This window comes from Pongo pygmaeus, chromosome X (genome assembly GCF_028885625.2).
Source record: "Pongo pygmaeus isolate AG05252 chromosome X, NHGRI_mPonPyg2-v2.0_pri, whole genome shotgun sequence".
Lineage (NCBI taxonomy): Eukaryota > Metazoa > Chordata > Mammalia > Primates > Hominidae > Pongo > Pongo pygmaeus.
The window spans coordinates 32,067,487-32,086,373 of NC_072396.2; the positions used below are offsets into that span (position 1 = coordinate 32,067,487).

The window sequence follows — 18,887 nt, forward strand, 5'->3', positions numbered from 1 at the left end:
ACTAGATATTATAGTTGAAATATTTGTATAAGAGCAACCTATAGTTTGGAATATGTTAGAGCAGTTTTTCCTACATCTTACTGCAATATTTTGGGAGAGGTGCTTTCTAATTTTTTTTTTAACCCTGTGTATTTCTCATTAACATTCCAAAAACTGGAGAATTGCCACATAATAAAAGTACTACTTAGTATCTGCTAATTGAGAAAAGGCTATTAGCTGATAAAAACTTGTATGCTTTGTAACACAACGGCTTTACTTATGAAAACTAGTGGTATATGGGCAACATAATTTTGTATTCAAGCTACAGACAATGCTTGATGCAAAAATATATTTTTACACCTCTCTGTAAAACTCTATCATCTGTAGTTTGGGAATGAATTTCTATATGTGGTTACAAATAGACAGCATCTCCTGGGAGCATGACAGAAATGCAGAATTGCAGGCCTCACCCGATACTAAATTTCTGGGGGCGGATTGGTTTAACAAGCTTTGCAGGTGAGTCTTATCCATGCTAGATTTTGAAAACTACTTTTAGGCCAATGTTATCCAATAGAAACATAATGAGTGCTACATGTACAATTTTAAATGTAAAAATTATGCAGAAACACTGTCCACTGTTGTAGCTGAAGCAACAGGCTCACTTCATTCATTTTCAAGAAAAATAACCAAGTTTGAATAATCATAATAAATGAGTGAAATTCATTCTGACATTTTACCCAAGCAAATACATAAAAATACTATCATTTCAACATGCAATCAATATAAAAATAATGAGATATTTTACATTCTTTTTTTGGTACTAAGTATTTGCATCCTGATATATATATATAACATATACATATTACATATATATAACATATACATATTACATATATATAACATATACACATTACATATATATAACATATACATATTACATATATATAACATATACACATTACATATATAACATATACACATTACATATATAACATATACACATTACATATATAACATATACATATTACATATATAACATATACACATTACATATATATAACATATACATATTACATATATATATATTACACTTACTACACATCTCATTTTAGACTGGCTACATTGACGGGCTCAATGGCCATATGTAGCTATCATACTGGACAGCACAGTTCTAGACCATGTGATTTGAAATATAGTAAATATAAATCCATATAGCAGCAAATTGTGTTTCTGGGGATCTATTAACAGTTTCCCTTCATCCTCCACGTTTCCCTTTATCTTCCTCTTTCTGCCTCATAGAAAAGTTAAGTGCTTGGTTCTCCATGATTCTGTATCACTTGAACAGTCCTCCAACACAGAGCTTTTGGGATGGCATTATACTTAATTTCCCCAGAGTCTAAAACCCTTCACAGTGTCTTACAGAAGTCATATACATATTTTTTTAACTTTTAAATTTGTCTGTACCTGACAAGTACTTAACGTAGAACAGGGGTTCTCAAAGTGTGGTCCATGATTCAGCAGCATTAGCCTCACTTGAAAGTTTGTTAGAGATGCAGATTCTCAAGCTCCACACCAGACCCACTGAATCAGAAACTTGGTATGTGGAGCCCAGTTATCTGTGTTTTAATAAGCCTTCCAGGTGAATTTGGTGCTTGTTAAAATTTGAGAACCACTAATGTAGGAAAACAGATTTATTTGGAGAATGGCCTCATATTTATCATTTTCTCCTGAGTTCTGTGGTAGAACCACAAGCGGAATCATTTTAGGTCTTCTTAAAGAAAGAAAAAGTCAAAGAAGGACATGCTAGAAAGACATCAGTAGATGTCTTCTCCTTATCCCCAGTTAGTGATAGGCCGACATTATTTGTAAGAGCAGACGGCTAGGCTCTCTGTCCAGAAGTGACCCCATAATACAAAATGATTAGTACAGGATCATTAAAAAAAAAAAAGAAAGATATGAGGAAAATGTTCAAAATCTGTCAACACATTTAAAGGATCAAATCCTGTGCCCAGTGATGGTAAGAACAAACATACATAGATACAGATAAAAGACCTGCTTAGAAAACCCTATCTCACCGAAGTAAAGAATATAAATGGTTCTGATGTAAGAATCGCTTGTTTGAAAAAAAACGGGTTAGTTTTTTTAAAATGAAGCCACACAAATACTCCTATTGTTTAGCTAACTATGATACCATCATATCCTCTCACAAAGCTTACTACTATGACTATATAGACCAAGTTTCCAATGAGAAATTATTGAATAATTTGTAAACCAGAGATAATAATGGGTACTGCTTTTACTTAATATAGCATAAGCAGTAAAGGGAGTTTTGTTTAGTACGTCCTTGGACCAAACAGGATAATTACAATGTCTTCTAGGTACACAGTAGATGCTCAATCAGTGCTGATTGAATGAAAGAACAAAGGGATGAAAGAAGGAATGAAGTGTGCAAAAGATGAGGCTCTACATCCCTGTGACAGCAAGTTACCACAGAGGTATACAGATGCAGTGTAATGATGTCTACATGACTTTGGAAGAATCTCAGGAAACCTTTAAAAAACATACATAATTTATGACACTGTTCTTTGACATATGTAAAGAATCTAATACCTGGAAATGCCTTCATATTGTTCAGATTTTTAAAGGTGTTTGCATTCCATGAGTTCCTACAGTCAATAAAACACATACTCCTTATGTTAAAGTGTTTTTGCAGCTTTTGTGCTATTTGTGGGTTTACTCATGAGTAAAGAAAAATGGTATAATATTCTTTTATATACTACTTGCGCTTGGTGAATAAAGAGATTGACTGCATTACTCAGTGTGTGTACTATTTCAAAATTAGAAAGGTTTATCATCATTTTAACTTTTTTCTCACCTGGTTTAGATATTCATTTCTACTTGGTCAAATATTAGCATTAGTTTGGCTTTAAGAGCTGATTCACTGAAATCACTTTTGGCTGATTTTAGTACAATTGCTGAGTTCTAAAGGCAAGGAGGAATATAATGCTTTAAAATTTTATATTTGAAACAAGTGTGATTTTTAAGGGGTACACTGAACTGGGTTCATTAATCCATTGGTTTATAAAAGGAAGATTTAAAAGTTAATATACCTAAGAATCATTTCAAAAAAGAAGATATATGTAAAAAAGTGAAGTATTTTACACCTGTATTGTCCAAAATAGTTTTAAAGTATTGCTTTTTTTTTTTTTTTTTTGAAATGGTATCTTGCTCTGTTGCCCAGGCTGGAGTGCAGTGGCATGATCTCAGCTCACTGCAACATCTGCCTCCCGGGTTCAAGCGATTCTCCTGCCTCAGCTTCCCAAGTAGCTGATCTACAAGCGTGCACCACCACAACCAGCTAATTTTTGTATTTTTAGCAGTGATGGGGTTTCACTATGTGTTGGCCAGGCTGGTCTTGAACTCCTGATCTCAAGTGATCCACCTGCCTCAGCCTCCCAAAGTACTGGGATTACAGGCATGAGCCACCATACCCAGCCGTTATTGCTTTGTTAAGTCCAAACGTAATAGGACTTTGAGAAGAGGAGACAAAAAGAGCATGGGAATAGCAGTTCGAAAAACCTGACTCAGATCTTGACTGATACAAGTTACGTGACTGTGACTGTGGTACTTGATGTTTCTAAGCCTCGGTTTCCTTACATGTAAAAGGGAATAATGATAATAGGTAATCATAATCATAATACAAAATCACAAGGTTGTGATTCTTAGATGAGAGAATGTACATGAGGACTTTTTGTAACTGCAAGGAGTGATGGTTTCCTACACCACAAAAAGTCAAATGGTCAAATAGTAACACGCATAGCAATGTGTCTACTCTGAGGAAGAAAATAGGACTTCATTCCCACAGAAAATTTCAAACACGCAAACCAATGTCTCTTACATTTCTATTAGAAGATTCAAAGTCAGTTTGGAACTCTCTATACATTATGATTCTATACATAGGTATATTGTGACTGGGTCTGACTGTATTGTTGGTGGTTACATCCCTTAACTGGTTTCACCATTTTGACTGATATTACAGACAGCTAAAAAACTAGCATGGCTTTCCTTAAAAATTAAATGAATGGATAATGCAAAGAACCCAGGATATCCTGATATCAAGTAGACACGGCCTGATAGTATGTAACTCTAATCTTTCTATTATACTATTTTGCCCAAATTTAAGACTCTTCCTCTTTTCTCAGGTTTACATCTGCCTTTCTACTACTCCAGTTCCCTACTTTTATTTTATTTTATTTTATTTTTGAGACAGAGTCTCGCTCTGTCGCCCAGGCTGGAGTGCAATGGCGCGATCTCAGCTCACTGCAACCTCTGCCTCCTGGGTTCAAGCAATTCTCCTGCCTCAGCCTCCAGAGTAGCTAGGATTACAGTCACGCACCACCACGCCCAGGTAAGTTTTGTATTTTTAGTAGAGATGAGGTTTCACCATGCTGGTCAGGCTGGTGGCAAACTCCTGACCTCAAGTGATCCGCCAGCCTCGGCCTCCCAAAGTGCTGGGATTACAGGCGTGAGCCACCGTGCCCAGAGAGTTCTTCACTTTTTGAATTTTCTTTGTCTTGGTGGACAGAGGCAAAGATGAACTCGTACTTGGTTTTTATCACGATTTAAGGATTGACATAGCATTGTGACTAAATTCTTTATTTTCATAGAAATATAATGTCTTTTTTGACATTTACTATTTAAAAAAATATGATGTCATAATAGTGGTGGGCTCAAGCTTCCCACCATAGAACATGGATAATGCGTTAGCCTCACATACATTGTTCTACATATAAAATATTCTCAACAGGACGTATGAATTGCTTTTCCAGTAATGGGAAAAAAATTGCTTGATGTGAACCTCATTTCTTGCTTTCTTCTCTTTCTGAACAAGGCCTCACATTTATAATGTAGCAGAATTACTATCAAAGAAAAGAATGGAACTAACTTGACTCGGTTATATGCAAACCAAAACCTTGGATTTATCAGCTTTCTGCTAAAAACACTTTTTGAGCATATCTTTAAGGTCATGTTCAAAAATAGAAACATGAAATTTGCTACAATATAGAGCAGATACCACCAACTGAACTGTTTAATAGGAGAAGGCTGTGTATATGTGGGTTTAGGGATGAAGAGATTAAAAGTTAGAGTTATACAAGGAGAAATATAATTTCAACAAACCACATTTGTATTATGAATAAAGAAAGCAAATTCATTGGTTTTAAACTAAATTCTGTCAAACGTGTATCTCCCCCAGATATCTAGAGACAGAATCATAAGATTGAACTGGATGTGACCTTAGACAAAACAGATTTCTTCATTTTAAAAACGAGGAGAATTAAAGCTGAGAGAGGTTAAATGGCTTTCTCACAATAACATGGTCAAATAATGGCTGAGCTTCAGTTTGAAGTTAGACCTCCTAATAGTCACTCCAATGCTCTTTTTGCTATATCATACTGTCTCCTTACATGTGTTTTCCTGTACTTATAACCAAGTTTTTACTCACTGTAAAGAATGGCTACATAGTAAGCTATTAACTGTTTTTGATACCTTAAATGCAAAAAAAATAGTGCAACTAGAATGGATCACTTAGCATTGACTAAAAAAAAAAACAACTTTTCCTACTAGTCATAATCCTTTGACCTCATTTGGAAATCTACATGCCACTGTCACAAATCTTTTACCACATTCTGAAAGCAAACGTGGCATTCTGCTCTCTAAAAGAAATTATAAAATATACTTCTAGAACACTTAAATGGGACTAATGTGGCCATTGGTTTTCTTTGGACATTTATTACTTTCCTTATTTATACTTAAGATGAAAAACATACTAAGAATGGAACAGATAAGATTTTAATAGTACTCAACCACTATGGAGCAAACAGAGAAAGGCATATAATCACTTAGCTATATTGCCTTGCTTTAGTCGATGCCACTTATAACAATCTATAATACAAATCTTTCAGGACTATTCATCACAACAAGAATTACATTATGTGAGATCTCAAGAGGTCTGGGATTTGCAACTTATCTTTATTAAAGATCTAGCAATTCTTTAACAGGGCGTTCAATCACACCCCTAAATGGACTGACAATAGGAAAGTGATTTGGTTTATTATATTTTTCTTATTAAAAAGTTAAAACCAAATAGTTTTAAACCCAGTTTCCTCAGAGGCATACCTTCTGCATCCTATTGGAAAGGAGAAAACTGGAAAGGAGAGAAAATGATTCTCTAATTCTATGGTTAAACTAATTTTAGGGTTTTGGGGTATAACATGGTGTCCTTCACACTGAGAAGGTAGACACACCTCTTCCACCACTACAACCATTACTCTACATGAATTAACTCATTCAATGTTACAGTAACCACGTTAGAGATGAGTAAATGGACAACCGCAGAGATTAAGTCACCTCAAGGTCACTCAGCTAATATGTTGGATTCCAAAACCTGTGTACTGTAATAATAATAATAATAATAACAACAACATCAAGAGCTAGAATTTGTAGAGTGTTTATCATTTGGCATGTTCGCTCCCAAGCACTTTCCATTTATTTTGACTTATTCATCCCAATAATAAACTGATATTGTAGAGAATTTTATTATCCCATTTATTTATTTATTTTTTTGATGAAAGACTGAAGCTCAGAAAGGTTAAGTAATTTGCTCCAGGTCCCACAGCTAGTAAGTGTGACCTTGAGCAGCACACTTACATTCCCTGTATTTATCATGCAAACCTACAAAAAATTTCCACATGTAAGTTTGTGATAGGATGCTCTTTCTTTAAATGGCTTTTGGACACACCTTACTATTGACTCTTGTTTAAATTGGGATTCTAAAGGGAAAGACGTTTTTAAGAATCCAAGCAATAAGAGTACAAAGGAACTGCATGGCGGCAATTCACATCTTCCATCATGATTCAGCATTATTTTCTGTTTATTGTAAGAATACTGCTACATAGAGTTTGGATGTTCCCTCTAACTCTCGTGTTGAAATTTGATCCCCAGTGTTGGATGTGAGGCCTAGTGGAAGGTGTCTGGGTTGTAGGAGTGAATCCCTCATGAATGGCTTGGTGCCATTCTCACGGTAGTGAGCGAGGTTTTGCTCTAGCAGTTCTCATGAGAACTGGCACCTCCCCTCCCTCTTTTTCTCCTCCTCTCTTGCCGTGTGATCTTTGTACACCAGCTCCCCTTTGCCTTCTGCCATGAGTGGAAGCAGCCTGAAGCCCTCGCCAGAAGCAGATGCTTCTTGTACAGCCTGCAGAACTGAGCCAAATAAACACCTTTTCTTTATAAATTACCCAGCCCCAGGTATTCTTGTATAGCAACACTAAACAGACTAAGACATATACTAAGTCTTAGTTGCTTCCAAAATTAATATTAATAATTTGAAAACGTTTAGATGGGAATTATAAACTAATATAAAATATCCTATCCTCACAAATATTACCATGAACATTCAATAAAAAAAGTTCTTTTTTTCATTTTTCATTGTTCTTTTTTCATTGTTCATTTTTCATTGTTCTTTACAAATTTTATCTGTATATTATTTTACTGTAACAAAGGACAACAATGTTTACAATGTGCTTACCTGCAGAAGCTTCCATCTGGTGTTCAGGTCTTCCAGAGTGCTGAGGTTATACGGTGAGAGCTGAATGCCCAAAGTGGTAAGCTGGCGAGCAAGGTCATTGACGTGGCTCACGTTCTCTTTCAGAGGTGCAATTTCTCCTCGAAGTGCCTGTGTGCAATAGTCAAAAGCAAATTGGAAGATGAGAATATTTAAAACAAGAAGAATTGATACCTGGGCTTATTCTCTTTAGGGTGCAGTGTCAGTAATGTTCGCTCTATGCTACGGGGTTTGAATGTTTGTGTCCCCCCTCAAATTCCTATGTTGAAATCCTAAAAAATAAAAAGAAAATGAAATCCCAACACCTAAGGCAATGGTATTAGGAGATGGGGCCTTTAGGGAGGTGATTTTTGGGATTAGCGCCCTTACAAAAGAGACCTCAGGGAGCCAGCTAGCTCCTTTCAGCATGTGAGGGTGCAGTGAGAAGGTGCTTTCTATGAGGAACTGGCCTTCCCCAGACACCAAATCTGCTGGTATTTTGATCTTGGATTTCTCAACCTCCAGAACAGTGAGAAATAAGTTTTTTTTGTTTCACAAGCTATCCAGTTTATGGCATTTCTATTACAGCAGCTGGAACAGACTAAGACAGTCTATTGCGGTAGTATTATAACCATGGATATTTGTTAGTGGAGGAATAATGATAACTACTATTTGTGGAGCACTTCCTAGGTGCCTAATGCCATGATGAGCTCTATTCATACATAAACTGATTTTATTTCTACCCAACAATCCTATGAGGCCAGTAGTTGGAGAATTCTAATTTTATACATAAGAAAACAAACTTGCAGAGGTTTGTTTTCAAAACAAACAAACCTTGCCAAGCTCTCATGGGTAAAAATTGAGGAACCTGGGATACGTATATGCAGGTTTGCCTGCCTCTAGAATATATATTCTTAACTATTATGTCATATGCTTCCCCTAAGAAATTCTGGATTGGCAAAGTAACAAGAAAAATATATTGCTGCTGGATTCTAAATTCTACTCATGTCAGAACCAGAAATGGATCCTTATTTTTTACAATAGAAAGATACATTCAATCATAAAATATTGCATGCATACTTTGCACCAACCACATCATAACAGTTTCATTTAGGGAGTAGGGTATTTTGTCAAGTCCTCAGAATGACTTCCTGATCTCCTGGTATTTTAGTCCTTGTAGCAATGACTTCAGAAGGCTCCCGTGGGGCTTCTCAGCTGTCTCTGAAGCACTAGAGCAGGAGTCTCTGATGCAATACATCATAGCAATCCGTTGAGCAGAAGAACCCTATGCAGATTTGGGGAGGATATTACCATGCATCATATCTACCCTATCGAGATGGCATTTATGGATCTTTAACATGATGCATGATGTCCAAATGTTCCAATAAGCAATTTCTAAGGGACAAATTCCCTCACTTAGGAGAACAGTTTGTGTACTGTAATGTCTGTGTACAAGGACAGCACCACTTGACTATACGTGTTGTTTTGACTTGCTTGATCTGGGCAGGTGTTATTTCTCTGTCTGGTTCATTATGTTGATAAAACCATTGGTTACACTGACCTCATTTATAAGCCTTGCATTTCCTCCCACTCCAAATAAAAGGAGCCAGTATGAACATTCAAAATGAGAATGACATTCTCTTCTCAAATCAACCCGAATACTTCGTCACTAAACTGTGGTGCTGTATAGAGTATAAGACTGTTATGTAGTTCTTAGATAATACAAGACATTGTGATCATCGCTCTGTTGAACTTCAAGTTTTAAAAAGCGGTCATTAAAAACATTACATTAAGCAATCATGGGGTTTCTTTTGGAGGATAACGAAAATGTTCTGGTATTAAACAATGGTGATGGTGGCACAATCTTGTGAATATACTAAACACCACTGAATTGTACACTTTAAAAGAGTGAATTTCGAAGTATGTGAATTATATATTAATAAAAACAAACAAAAGAGAGCCCCTTCTGACCATACACATGCAAAACAATCATATGTGATGTATTCATCTTTATTCAACTTCGTGTTAGTGGAATGTCACTGGAATCAGTGTGAAATTCAGAAAGTTTTATAGGGGTTGATAGTAAATATTATTCCATTTCCTTATGAATAAATACGTGGATTAAAAGTATCAGAATAAGTGCCCATGGAGAAAGGTGGTTTAAAACCATATATATGAATACTTATCTCTAAAAGGAAATGATCCATAATAATTTTGTTTTGCATAATAGAAAGGTTAGAAAACAGATTACTTAAATGTCAATGGGGGAAACTTGGACAAGGACAACAGTTACAAAATAAAATCATTCTCTTCTGGATAATAACGTGCATTTCTAGTAGCCACAAATAAATACCATGTGAGGGGAAACTGTAAACAGGAACCTCTGCAGAGAGGGCAAGCCAGCAGGCAACATCTTTCAGTGATACAGGTGAGTCCTTTGTGCTAATCATCTCTCTTTACAAGCAAGACTCAAGCCATTAAGTTGATTATCCTACCTCGTTAAGTCATATCTAGATTTCAGTTCCCTTTAGGTGACACAATGTACATTTTCAAATGTCTCTTATTAGAATATTTTCATTTTCATTTTCTCCCCCCAATTCCTGAGCACACATATTAATCCTGCATCAATGTTTTGGAGGATGAAGGGGATTCAAAAATAAGTTTTGGCACTCATAATTAATTGCAACAGTCTCCCTTTTCCTCTTTTTTTTTCTTTTTAAAATTTACTTTTCTTCTTTAAACTTTACCATAAGATCTTGTGATTTCTTTTTTTTTTTTTTTTTTTTTTGCTTCTTTCAAGCAATGATAGTGGAAGTTCTCTTAACTAATCTCCACTTAAGACTACCCAAATTAGCCAAAGTCTTCATTCTCTTTGTGAAACAGCAGTGATGGGAACCTCTCACAGCCTCAATAAAACGTTCGAGGTGCCTGTCAGTATGTGTGGACCTTCTGCTCCCATTAGTTGACTTGTTACAACCGCCAGTTGTGTGTATGTTCTCAAACCTATCTTTGCCAGTAACTATTGTGATTATGTAATTTAATAAAGATTTCCTAAATCATAAAAATATTAGTTTAAAAAGAAAAGAAAAAAGTTATTATTTCTATAAAAACCAGGCCAAATACTCTGGAGAGTTGCTTCAAAAAGAAAAAGAAAATAAATATTGTTGAAGTAGTTGTGAACAAGACAACTGCTAAAGATGAAGAAAACAACCCAGACCGGGTGGGGTGGCTCATAACTGTAATCCCAGCACTTTGGGAGGCCGAGGTGGGTGGATGGGTGGATCACTTGAGGTCAGCAGTTCGAGACCAGACTGGCCAACATGGTGAAACCCTGTCTCTACTAAAAATACAAAAATTAGTCGGGCGTGGTGGCACATGCCTGTAGTCCCAGCTACTTGGGAGGCTGAGGCATGAGAATCGCTTGAACCTGGGAGGTGGAGGTTGCAGTGAGCCAAGATGGCACCACTGCACTCACTCCAGCCTGGGTGACCCAGCGAGACTCTGTCTCAAAAAAAAGAAAAAAAGAAAAAATGCCAAATATTCAGTTTAATCTGAATTCCTAAATTTCTGTTAAAATATTTGACAATGGAAGCTTTGACTGGTGCAAGGTCAGTTGATAAACAGATAACTGGGGGCAAAGGTTCACTTCGGGGAAGTCTCTAGATGGGGTTGAGCAGACTAAAGGACTTCAGTCAGCTAGAAATCAAGAAATCATCATGAGGGCACTCAACACATGAAGGTGGAAGAAAGGAGATAACAGATGGTAGGAAAGATAAAAAGGAAAAGGTGGCAGGAGAATGCTCGTGTCAGTCTTCACTTTGGCATTTGATTTAGGTTTTGGTAGCAGCTTGTACCACCCAAGGATGGCTCACTGCTGTGGGCTCTCAGTGCCCAGCAGCATACATAACAAGAAGTATGGCGGCCTAAACACAGAGTCACAAGACCTTCACCCTGTAAAGAGTGAACACAGGTACTTTGCTATTTAAATAGATGCGACATTGGTTTGGCTATATTTCACAGATTAGAGCTTTTAATATGACACACATAAATTTGTGTTTAAATTATTAAACACTACACCTAAAATGTCAAAAAGCACAGTTAACGCTGAGCAATACGATGTGCTATTTAAGTGATATCAGGATTGCATTAGGTTTTATTCTAGTTTGGAAGCAGTAAGTGAGAAAACATTGAAGAAAGCCATTATATTGTGGGTTTTCTTTGAATCACTTAAACATCTGGAATATGTTCTCCATGAAAGAGCAAACCAAGTCTAATTTTATTATGACTAGTTTCACACAGGCAGAATTTTCAGTTCATTAAATGTTGTCTGATTATAGATACAAAAGTACTGATTTAGAATGATATGTAAGTCTGATATAATAAGTTTTTCTTCATATAAAATTAAATTGCCTGTCATATCTTTGCTTATCTTTATGTAGCTAAGGATTTGTTCAAATACACATTTAAAATTATAGTCATCTACTACTTTTCTAAGAAAAGAAAGGAATTGTCTATTAACAACGGAATCTTATTTTTGAGGGAGGAATTTTGACTTGACGGTTAAGAGAACATTCCTACTGCAAAGCACAGAAGGTCAGTTGGAAAGACTAGAAAGAGTAAATTGAGGGAATTCTGCTTGGAGGGGTTTTATTTCCTCTGTGAAGTAGGAATCAACAGACCTGGCATAGTCTGCAGTGCCTGGCATAGCGTGCAGTGCCTGGTGTGCAATGAATAGTCACTGAATGAAAACATGAATTAAGGGTAAGTGGGAACATTTGAATTAATCGTAATAGAGACTGTGAGAGGGAGTTGACCGAAGAAATGTAATGAGGTTGGCAAACAGTGTTGAGGGCCCACTTGAGGATGAGGTTCAACATTTTTTAGCAGAACCAATCTGCCTGACTTTCTCATTTTCTTCAACAGTGTTGCATGTAAGCATGGAGAAAACAGTTGATCCAGGTTTGGGGTTTAGTCAGATGACGGTGACTCACACATTTAGGGATAAGGGAGTTTCAATATCAGCCAGGATGTAATTGAAAAAAACATACCGTGGAATCTAAACTGGATTAGGAGGAAAGAAAAGCAAAATGAAGCTTGTAGATGGAGAGAAAGTAGAGGGGTCAGTTGTAGAAGTCCAGGATAATCCATAAAAGGCCACAGCAGGAGTAGCTGCACAAACAAGCGACAGAGAGGGGAGACTCTGGGATGCTCAAATTAGCTCTACTGGATTTGCCACTTATGAGTTTATTTATAAATGGTGTGATATATATATATATATATATTTATCGGGCAATATATATATATATGGCTATATATATATATATATAATATATATCTGGCTATATATATAAATATATATAGTGCTACTCAGTGTTTGAAAAAATTCCCTTCTTAGGGATATTAAATATTCCTCCCAAAATCTTAACCTGCTAACTCATAGAGGTCCTATCTCACTTACTAGGAATTCAAAATTACTAGGTTCCAACAATGAAGTGTTTGTTATTCTTGGGCTACATACACTGTGCAGAGAAATTTATGTTACAAATATTACTTAAGTAGGGACTAATGGCATTGCTGTCTACCATGAATCCTTGTCAAACAAATGTTTGTTAACCAAGACTCTTGAAAAATAGCCTAAAAAAGAGGAGGTGCTAGGAAAGAAAAGTCCCAGCATTCTTCATGCTGAGCTAGTCAAAACAAGCCAAGGATGAGCAATTAGAAATCATGTCCTGTAAATACTGGTGTTTAGTACTTATCCCGGGGCTCTTCCCTGTGGTTCAGGGAAGCCCTCACAGAATGCAGTTACCCGGGAATTGGCAGCAGGTACAGCCCAGCTATGTTTTACAGCTTCTGCATTTCTCAGCAGATATATCATCCTCATGGGGCCAAGAGAGTCAAGGACTGTATCTTGCTTTTTCCAGAGGATCAGAGGCCTACTGGAATCTCTCAAATACCCGGGCGGAATGAGATACTCAAATGCTGTTGAAACAATTAAAAAGAAACACAAGTTGAGGTGTAAGCAAGCCCTTCATGAAATGTATCAGGCTCAGAGACTTCCATCGTTATCTGTAATTTTTGACTTTTCATTCTGGTTGGTTCCCTGACTGTTCTGGTGCCCAGAATGTAGGTACAGCTTTTCTTTCAGATACCTACTGCCTTCAGTCAGGTTTTAGAGAAGCAGAGTCTGAGTGCTCTTAAGAAAAAGGGAGTGAGAGAAGCAGGAAGACAGGGCAAGAAAGTTAAGTTGGGATGTGGTATGGGGCTGGAGACCAGCATCAATCTAGCCCCATGGGAATTCCCAGATCACAAATTGTACAACAGCAGGTGCCATTGAGACAAAGGGGTTGTCCCTCTGTACCGCTGGTGGTTTTAAGAGAGAAGGTGTGGTGGAACGTGCCAGTCAAGGTGGCTTCCTTTTGGCTGAGGGAGGTTCTCTGGAAAGGGGTGAAATCATGAGGCTTTAGCAGCTAATACTCAGAGTCACTGAGGAATGGGTGCACCAACCCAGTGAACAAATCTGGCTGGGGCACCAACAGCATCCATTACTTAGATTAACTTCATCTGCTTTCCCAATAGCCTTTACCCTTGAACTTCAGTTGTCAAGCACTTATATTTTGGTATTTTTTTTTTCAGGAGACTTTTCTTTTCTTCCTTCTTTCCTTCTTTTCTTTTCTTCTTTCTTTCCTTCTTTTCTTTCTTTCCCTTTTTTATACAGGAGACTTCTTTCTTTCTTCCTTTCTTTTTTTCAGGAGACTTCTTTCTCTTTTTTCATTCCTTCCTTCCTTCCTTTCTTCCTTTCCTTCCTTTCCTTTTTTTTTTTTTTTTTTTCCAAGGTGGAGTTTCACTCTTGCTGCCCAGGCTGGAATGCAATGGCACAATCTCGGCTCACTGCAACTTCTACCTCCCGGGTTCAAGTGATTCTCCTGCCTCAGCCTCCTGAGTAGCTGGGATTACAGGTGTCTGCCACCACGCCTGGCTAATTTTGTATTTTTAGAAGAGATGGGGTTTCACCATGTTGGCCAGGCTGGTCTCGAACTCTTGACCTCAGGTGATCCACCCACCTCGGCCTCCCAAAGTGCTGAGATTACAGGCCTGAGCTACCGTGCCGGGCCTGCAGGAGACTTCTTAAGTGAATTCTCATTACTAACACTATGGGGCTATTTCATAGCTCTCCAACAAAACTGGGATTGTCACCCTTTCTCGAAAGTTGAGGCCCTTGTTTCTGCCAAATTCTGAGGGACTGCGTGGAGCTAAGACAAAGGGGATACTTTGTAGACTGAGCGAATACAACCCTCTGCCTTTAGTATCACTTATGCTTCTGGTAGAGACATTCTTGACAATAAATTATGCCATTGAAACGTACTTTAAAAAAAAAAAAAAAGAGATGTGATTGCTTTTTTTTCCAGCAACAGTTTTTATTGTGATAGCCTGAAGCCAAAATATTATGCGGTTTCTTTTCATTGTCTCCTTGCGTTCAGTTTTCAGGGCAATTCTTGTAAACTTTCATATTTGGGCATGATCACTTTTGACGAGTAAACTGAATAACAATATAAATAATGAAACAGACTCAGAACTAATGGCCTAGATTTAGCATAATCAGAAACAAACACTGAAGAAAGGTTAAAGTCAAAAAAAAGATCTTGGGAAAACAATATCAAGTTTTTAGGCATGAAGAAACTTAGGGCTTTTATTTCCCAAGCGATTATCTGTAATTATATTTTAACTATGATTTCTTCTCAGACTCAACACACTTCCAAATTTGTGACATTAAAAAAAATAGCAATTAACTGCTCTGTGTTTTCCATAAAGAATCCACATCTTTTTATAAAAAACAATCTCAACCAGGTGCGGTGGCTCACGCCTGTAATCCTAGCACTTTGGGAGGCTGAGGTGGGTGGATCACCTGAGGTCAGGAGTTACAGACAAGCCTGGCCAACACAGTGAAACCCTGTCTCTACTAAAAACAGAAAAATTAGCCGGGCATGGTGGTGCACACCTGTAATCCCAGCTACTCTGGAGGCTGAGGCAGGAGAATCGCTTGAACCCGGGAGGTGGAGGTTGCAGTGAGCCGAGATTGCAACATTGCACTCCAGCCTGGGCAACAAGAGCAAAACTCTGTCTCAAAAACAAAACAAAAACAAGAACAAAAAACTCTAGTTTCTCTTTACAATACCAAAAAAGAATATATACCCAAACATAAAAGGATAACTTTTTCTTTTTAACATTTTCTCTTTGCATTGATCATAATTCTTCATCTTTTAGGACATGGAATTCTATGAAGCTTGTAACTCCAATGTTCTTAAAATAAAAGCCGAATTATATCTTGGCCATATTAACAGTGTCTATCTTCTTTCTTTTCTGGGTGCTCATCTTTCCTTCATGTATAAAATTTGGAAATGAGGAACAGGGAAGTATTGACCACAAAGGAAAAGTTTTTATTTTTAAGAACAAGTTGAACATAGCAGCAGCAATTGATATTTTGCAAACCATACACCCGGTAAGGGGTTAGTATTCAAAATACACAAGGAACTCCTACAACTCAATAGCAAGAAAACAAATCACCTGACTAAAAAAATGAGCAAGTAACCTGAATAGACATTTCTCCAAAGAAGATATAGACAGGAAATAGAATGGTGGTTTCCAGGGGCTGGGGGCAGGAAGCAATGGGGAATTATTGTTGTTTTTTCTTTTTTGTTCCTTTTGAGATGGAGTCTCGCTCTGTTGCCCAGGCTGGAGTGCAGTGGCATTATCTCGATCTCAGCTCACTGCAACCTCCGCCTCCCAGGTTCAAGCAATTCTGCTGCCTCAGCCTCCCAAGTAGCTGGGATTACAGGTGTGTGCCACCACGCCCGGCTAATTTTTGTATTTTTAGTAGAGATGGGGTTTTACCATGTTGGCCAGGCTGGTCTCGAACTCCTGACCTCAGGTGATCCGCCTGCCTTGGCCTTCCAAAATGTTGAGATTACAGGTGTGAGCCACCACGCCTGGTGGGGATTACTGTTGAATAGACATAGAGTTTCACTTTTGCAAGATGAGAAGAGTTCTGGAGATGGATGGTGGTGATGGCAGCAGAACAATGTAAATGTATGTAATGCCATGGAAGTGTACATTTAAATAGAGTCAAGATAGTAAACTTCATGTAATTTGTATTTTACCACTATTAAAAACATCAAAAATAAGTACAATTTGTAAAAGAAGAAACTTGAACAAATTTTATTAATTTCCTTGGGAAAACGTTTCTGTAATCCTAACTCCAACTGCCAGTTATCTCCCCTTTATAGACAAAAAGCAAGCAAAAAAAAAAAAAAAAAAAAAAACCCACAAAATACTTCAAGCTTTCCAATGACACAATTAAAACAAATAAAAAGATAGTTCATGAGTGTTTCACAGAGGCTAAATACAAAATATACACAATTAACACAAAAAAGGTTTTTAATGAGCACAAATAAGTCATTTAAGCAGGCCATGCTTTAGGTTGCTAAGGAAACAGAAAAAATACCAATATTTTCTGTCTGAAAAATTTTAATTATATGTGACAAAATGTAGCAAAATAGCAGTTAATGAAACCTATTAACTTCCTAAAAAGTAAGTAATAATCCATAAACCATTAAAATATCAACCATGAGGATGTTTATCTTCAAATTCAGAAGTTATTTTAGACAGATGACGTTTTACTTTTTTTTTGAGATGGAGTTTTGCTCTTGTCGCCCAGGCTGGAGTGCAATGGTGTGATCTTGGCTCACTGCAACCTCCGTCTCCTGGGTTCAAGCGATTCTCCTGCTTCAACCTCCCAAGTAGCTGGGATTACAGGTGCACGCCACCACCATGCCTGGCTAATTTTTCTATTTTTACTAGAGACTGGGTTTCACCTTGTTGGCCAGGCTGGTCTTGAACTCCTGACATCAGATGATCCACCCGCCTCAGCCTCCCAAAGTGCTGGGATTACAGGCGTGAGCCACTGCGCCTGAAGTTCTACATTTAACAAGTTTTTGGGCTCGCAATCATTTCTTGGTCTGAGCCACATGTGTTAACCACCATTGTCCCTGAATGAGCCCTCTCCCTCCCCTAAATAGCTCAAAACATCAGTCTAAGGCAGTGATTCTCACACAATAGTGTGCATCTCATTGTCATGTGGAAGGCTTGTTAACACAGAGATTGCTGAGTCCCACTTAGTGCTTTTGATTCAGTGGGTCTAAGGTGGGCCTGAGACTTTGGCATTTCTAATAAGAAGTTAGAAAATGCTGAGTTCCTAGAACTCATCAAGCTTTTTATTTCTTTATTTATTTTTATTTTATTTTTCAGGCAAGGCCTCTTTCTGTTGCCCAGGCTGGAGTGCAGCAGTGCGATCACAGCTCACTGCAGCCTCAAACTCCTGGGCTCAAGTGATCCTCCTGCTTCAGCCTCCCAAGTTAGCCAGGACTGTAAGCACACACCACTGGCATCGATATATATATTTTTTAAGTTAGTTTTTTTTTTTTTTTTTTTTTGAGAGACGGGGTCTCTCTATGTTTTCCAGGCTGGTCTCAAAACTCCTGGGCTCAAGTGATCCTCCCACTTCGGCCTCCCAAAGTGTTGGGATTACAAGCATGAGCCACCGCGCCTGGCCCAAGCTTACTCTTGACTTAGAACCTTCAGATACACTGTTCCCTTTGCTTGGAGTTTTATATATCCACTTTATGCCTAGCTGGCTCTTATTCATATACTTCTGATCTCAGTTAGATGTGACTATTAAAGATAGCCTTATCCCCAGTTGGTTGCCCTATATAAAGTGTCTCCTTTTTCCTTGACTCTCAACACCCTATTTTCCTTCTTAACCCTGATCACAATTTGCAAGTACATATATATTTGCCTATTCATTTAGTCATTGTCTGTTCCTTCCCAAGACCAGAAAATTTATTAAGGCAATTCTACATTATTGTTTTTCACCAGTATATGCCAAGCCCTAGTACATGATAATCCCTCAATACATTTTTATTAAAGAACAAGCAGTCAAGAGAATTAGGCACTTCTGTACAAATTACTAATACTTCAGACCAATAGCTATTCTCAGACTGCTTCATAAACATAGTTTCTTACAGAAACCTGACATTGAGTTCCTAAATAAGAGAAAGCTGCTCCTTTTCCTTATTCCATATCTGAATTATTTTTATCTATCACTTGATTTATATTGGAGCACTTGCTAATTTCTGAAGCATCTCTCATTCTTTGGGCAAGAATATAACATTTCAGTTTTTGGTCTCTACCAGGGATTTTTAGAATAAAAATGGAGTGAGTGGGAAAAAAAGAGGAAGTAGCCTATTCAAGGAAA

General features: G+C 37.5%; 1 protein-coding gene across 5 annotated transcripts in view; it reads right to left on the bottom strand.

The window, feature by feature from the left end:
* The window catches only part of DMD (dystrophin), a 2,105,574-nt gene that overhangs the window by 320,091 nt on the left and 1,766,596 nt on the right, over nucleotides 1-18,887 (bottom strand). For all 5 annotated transcript variants that reach the window (XM_054470954.2, XM_063660502.1, XM_054470953.2 and 2 more), the window contains one exon: nucleotides 7,565-7,711. In XM_054470954.2, the coding sequence (XP_054326929.1) occupies nucleotides 7,565-7,711 (147 nt within the window). The remainder of the gene's footprint in view (nucleotides 1-7,564; nucleotides 7,712-18,887) is intronic.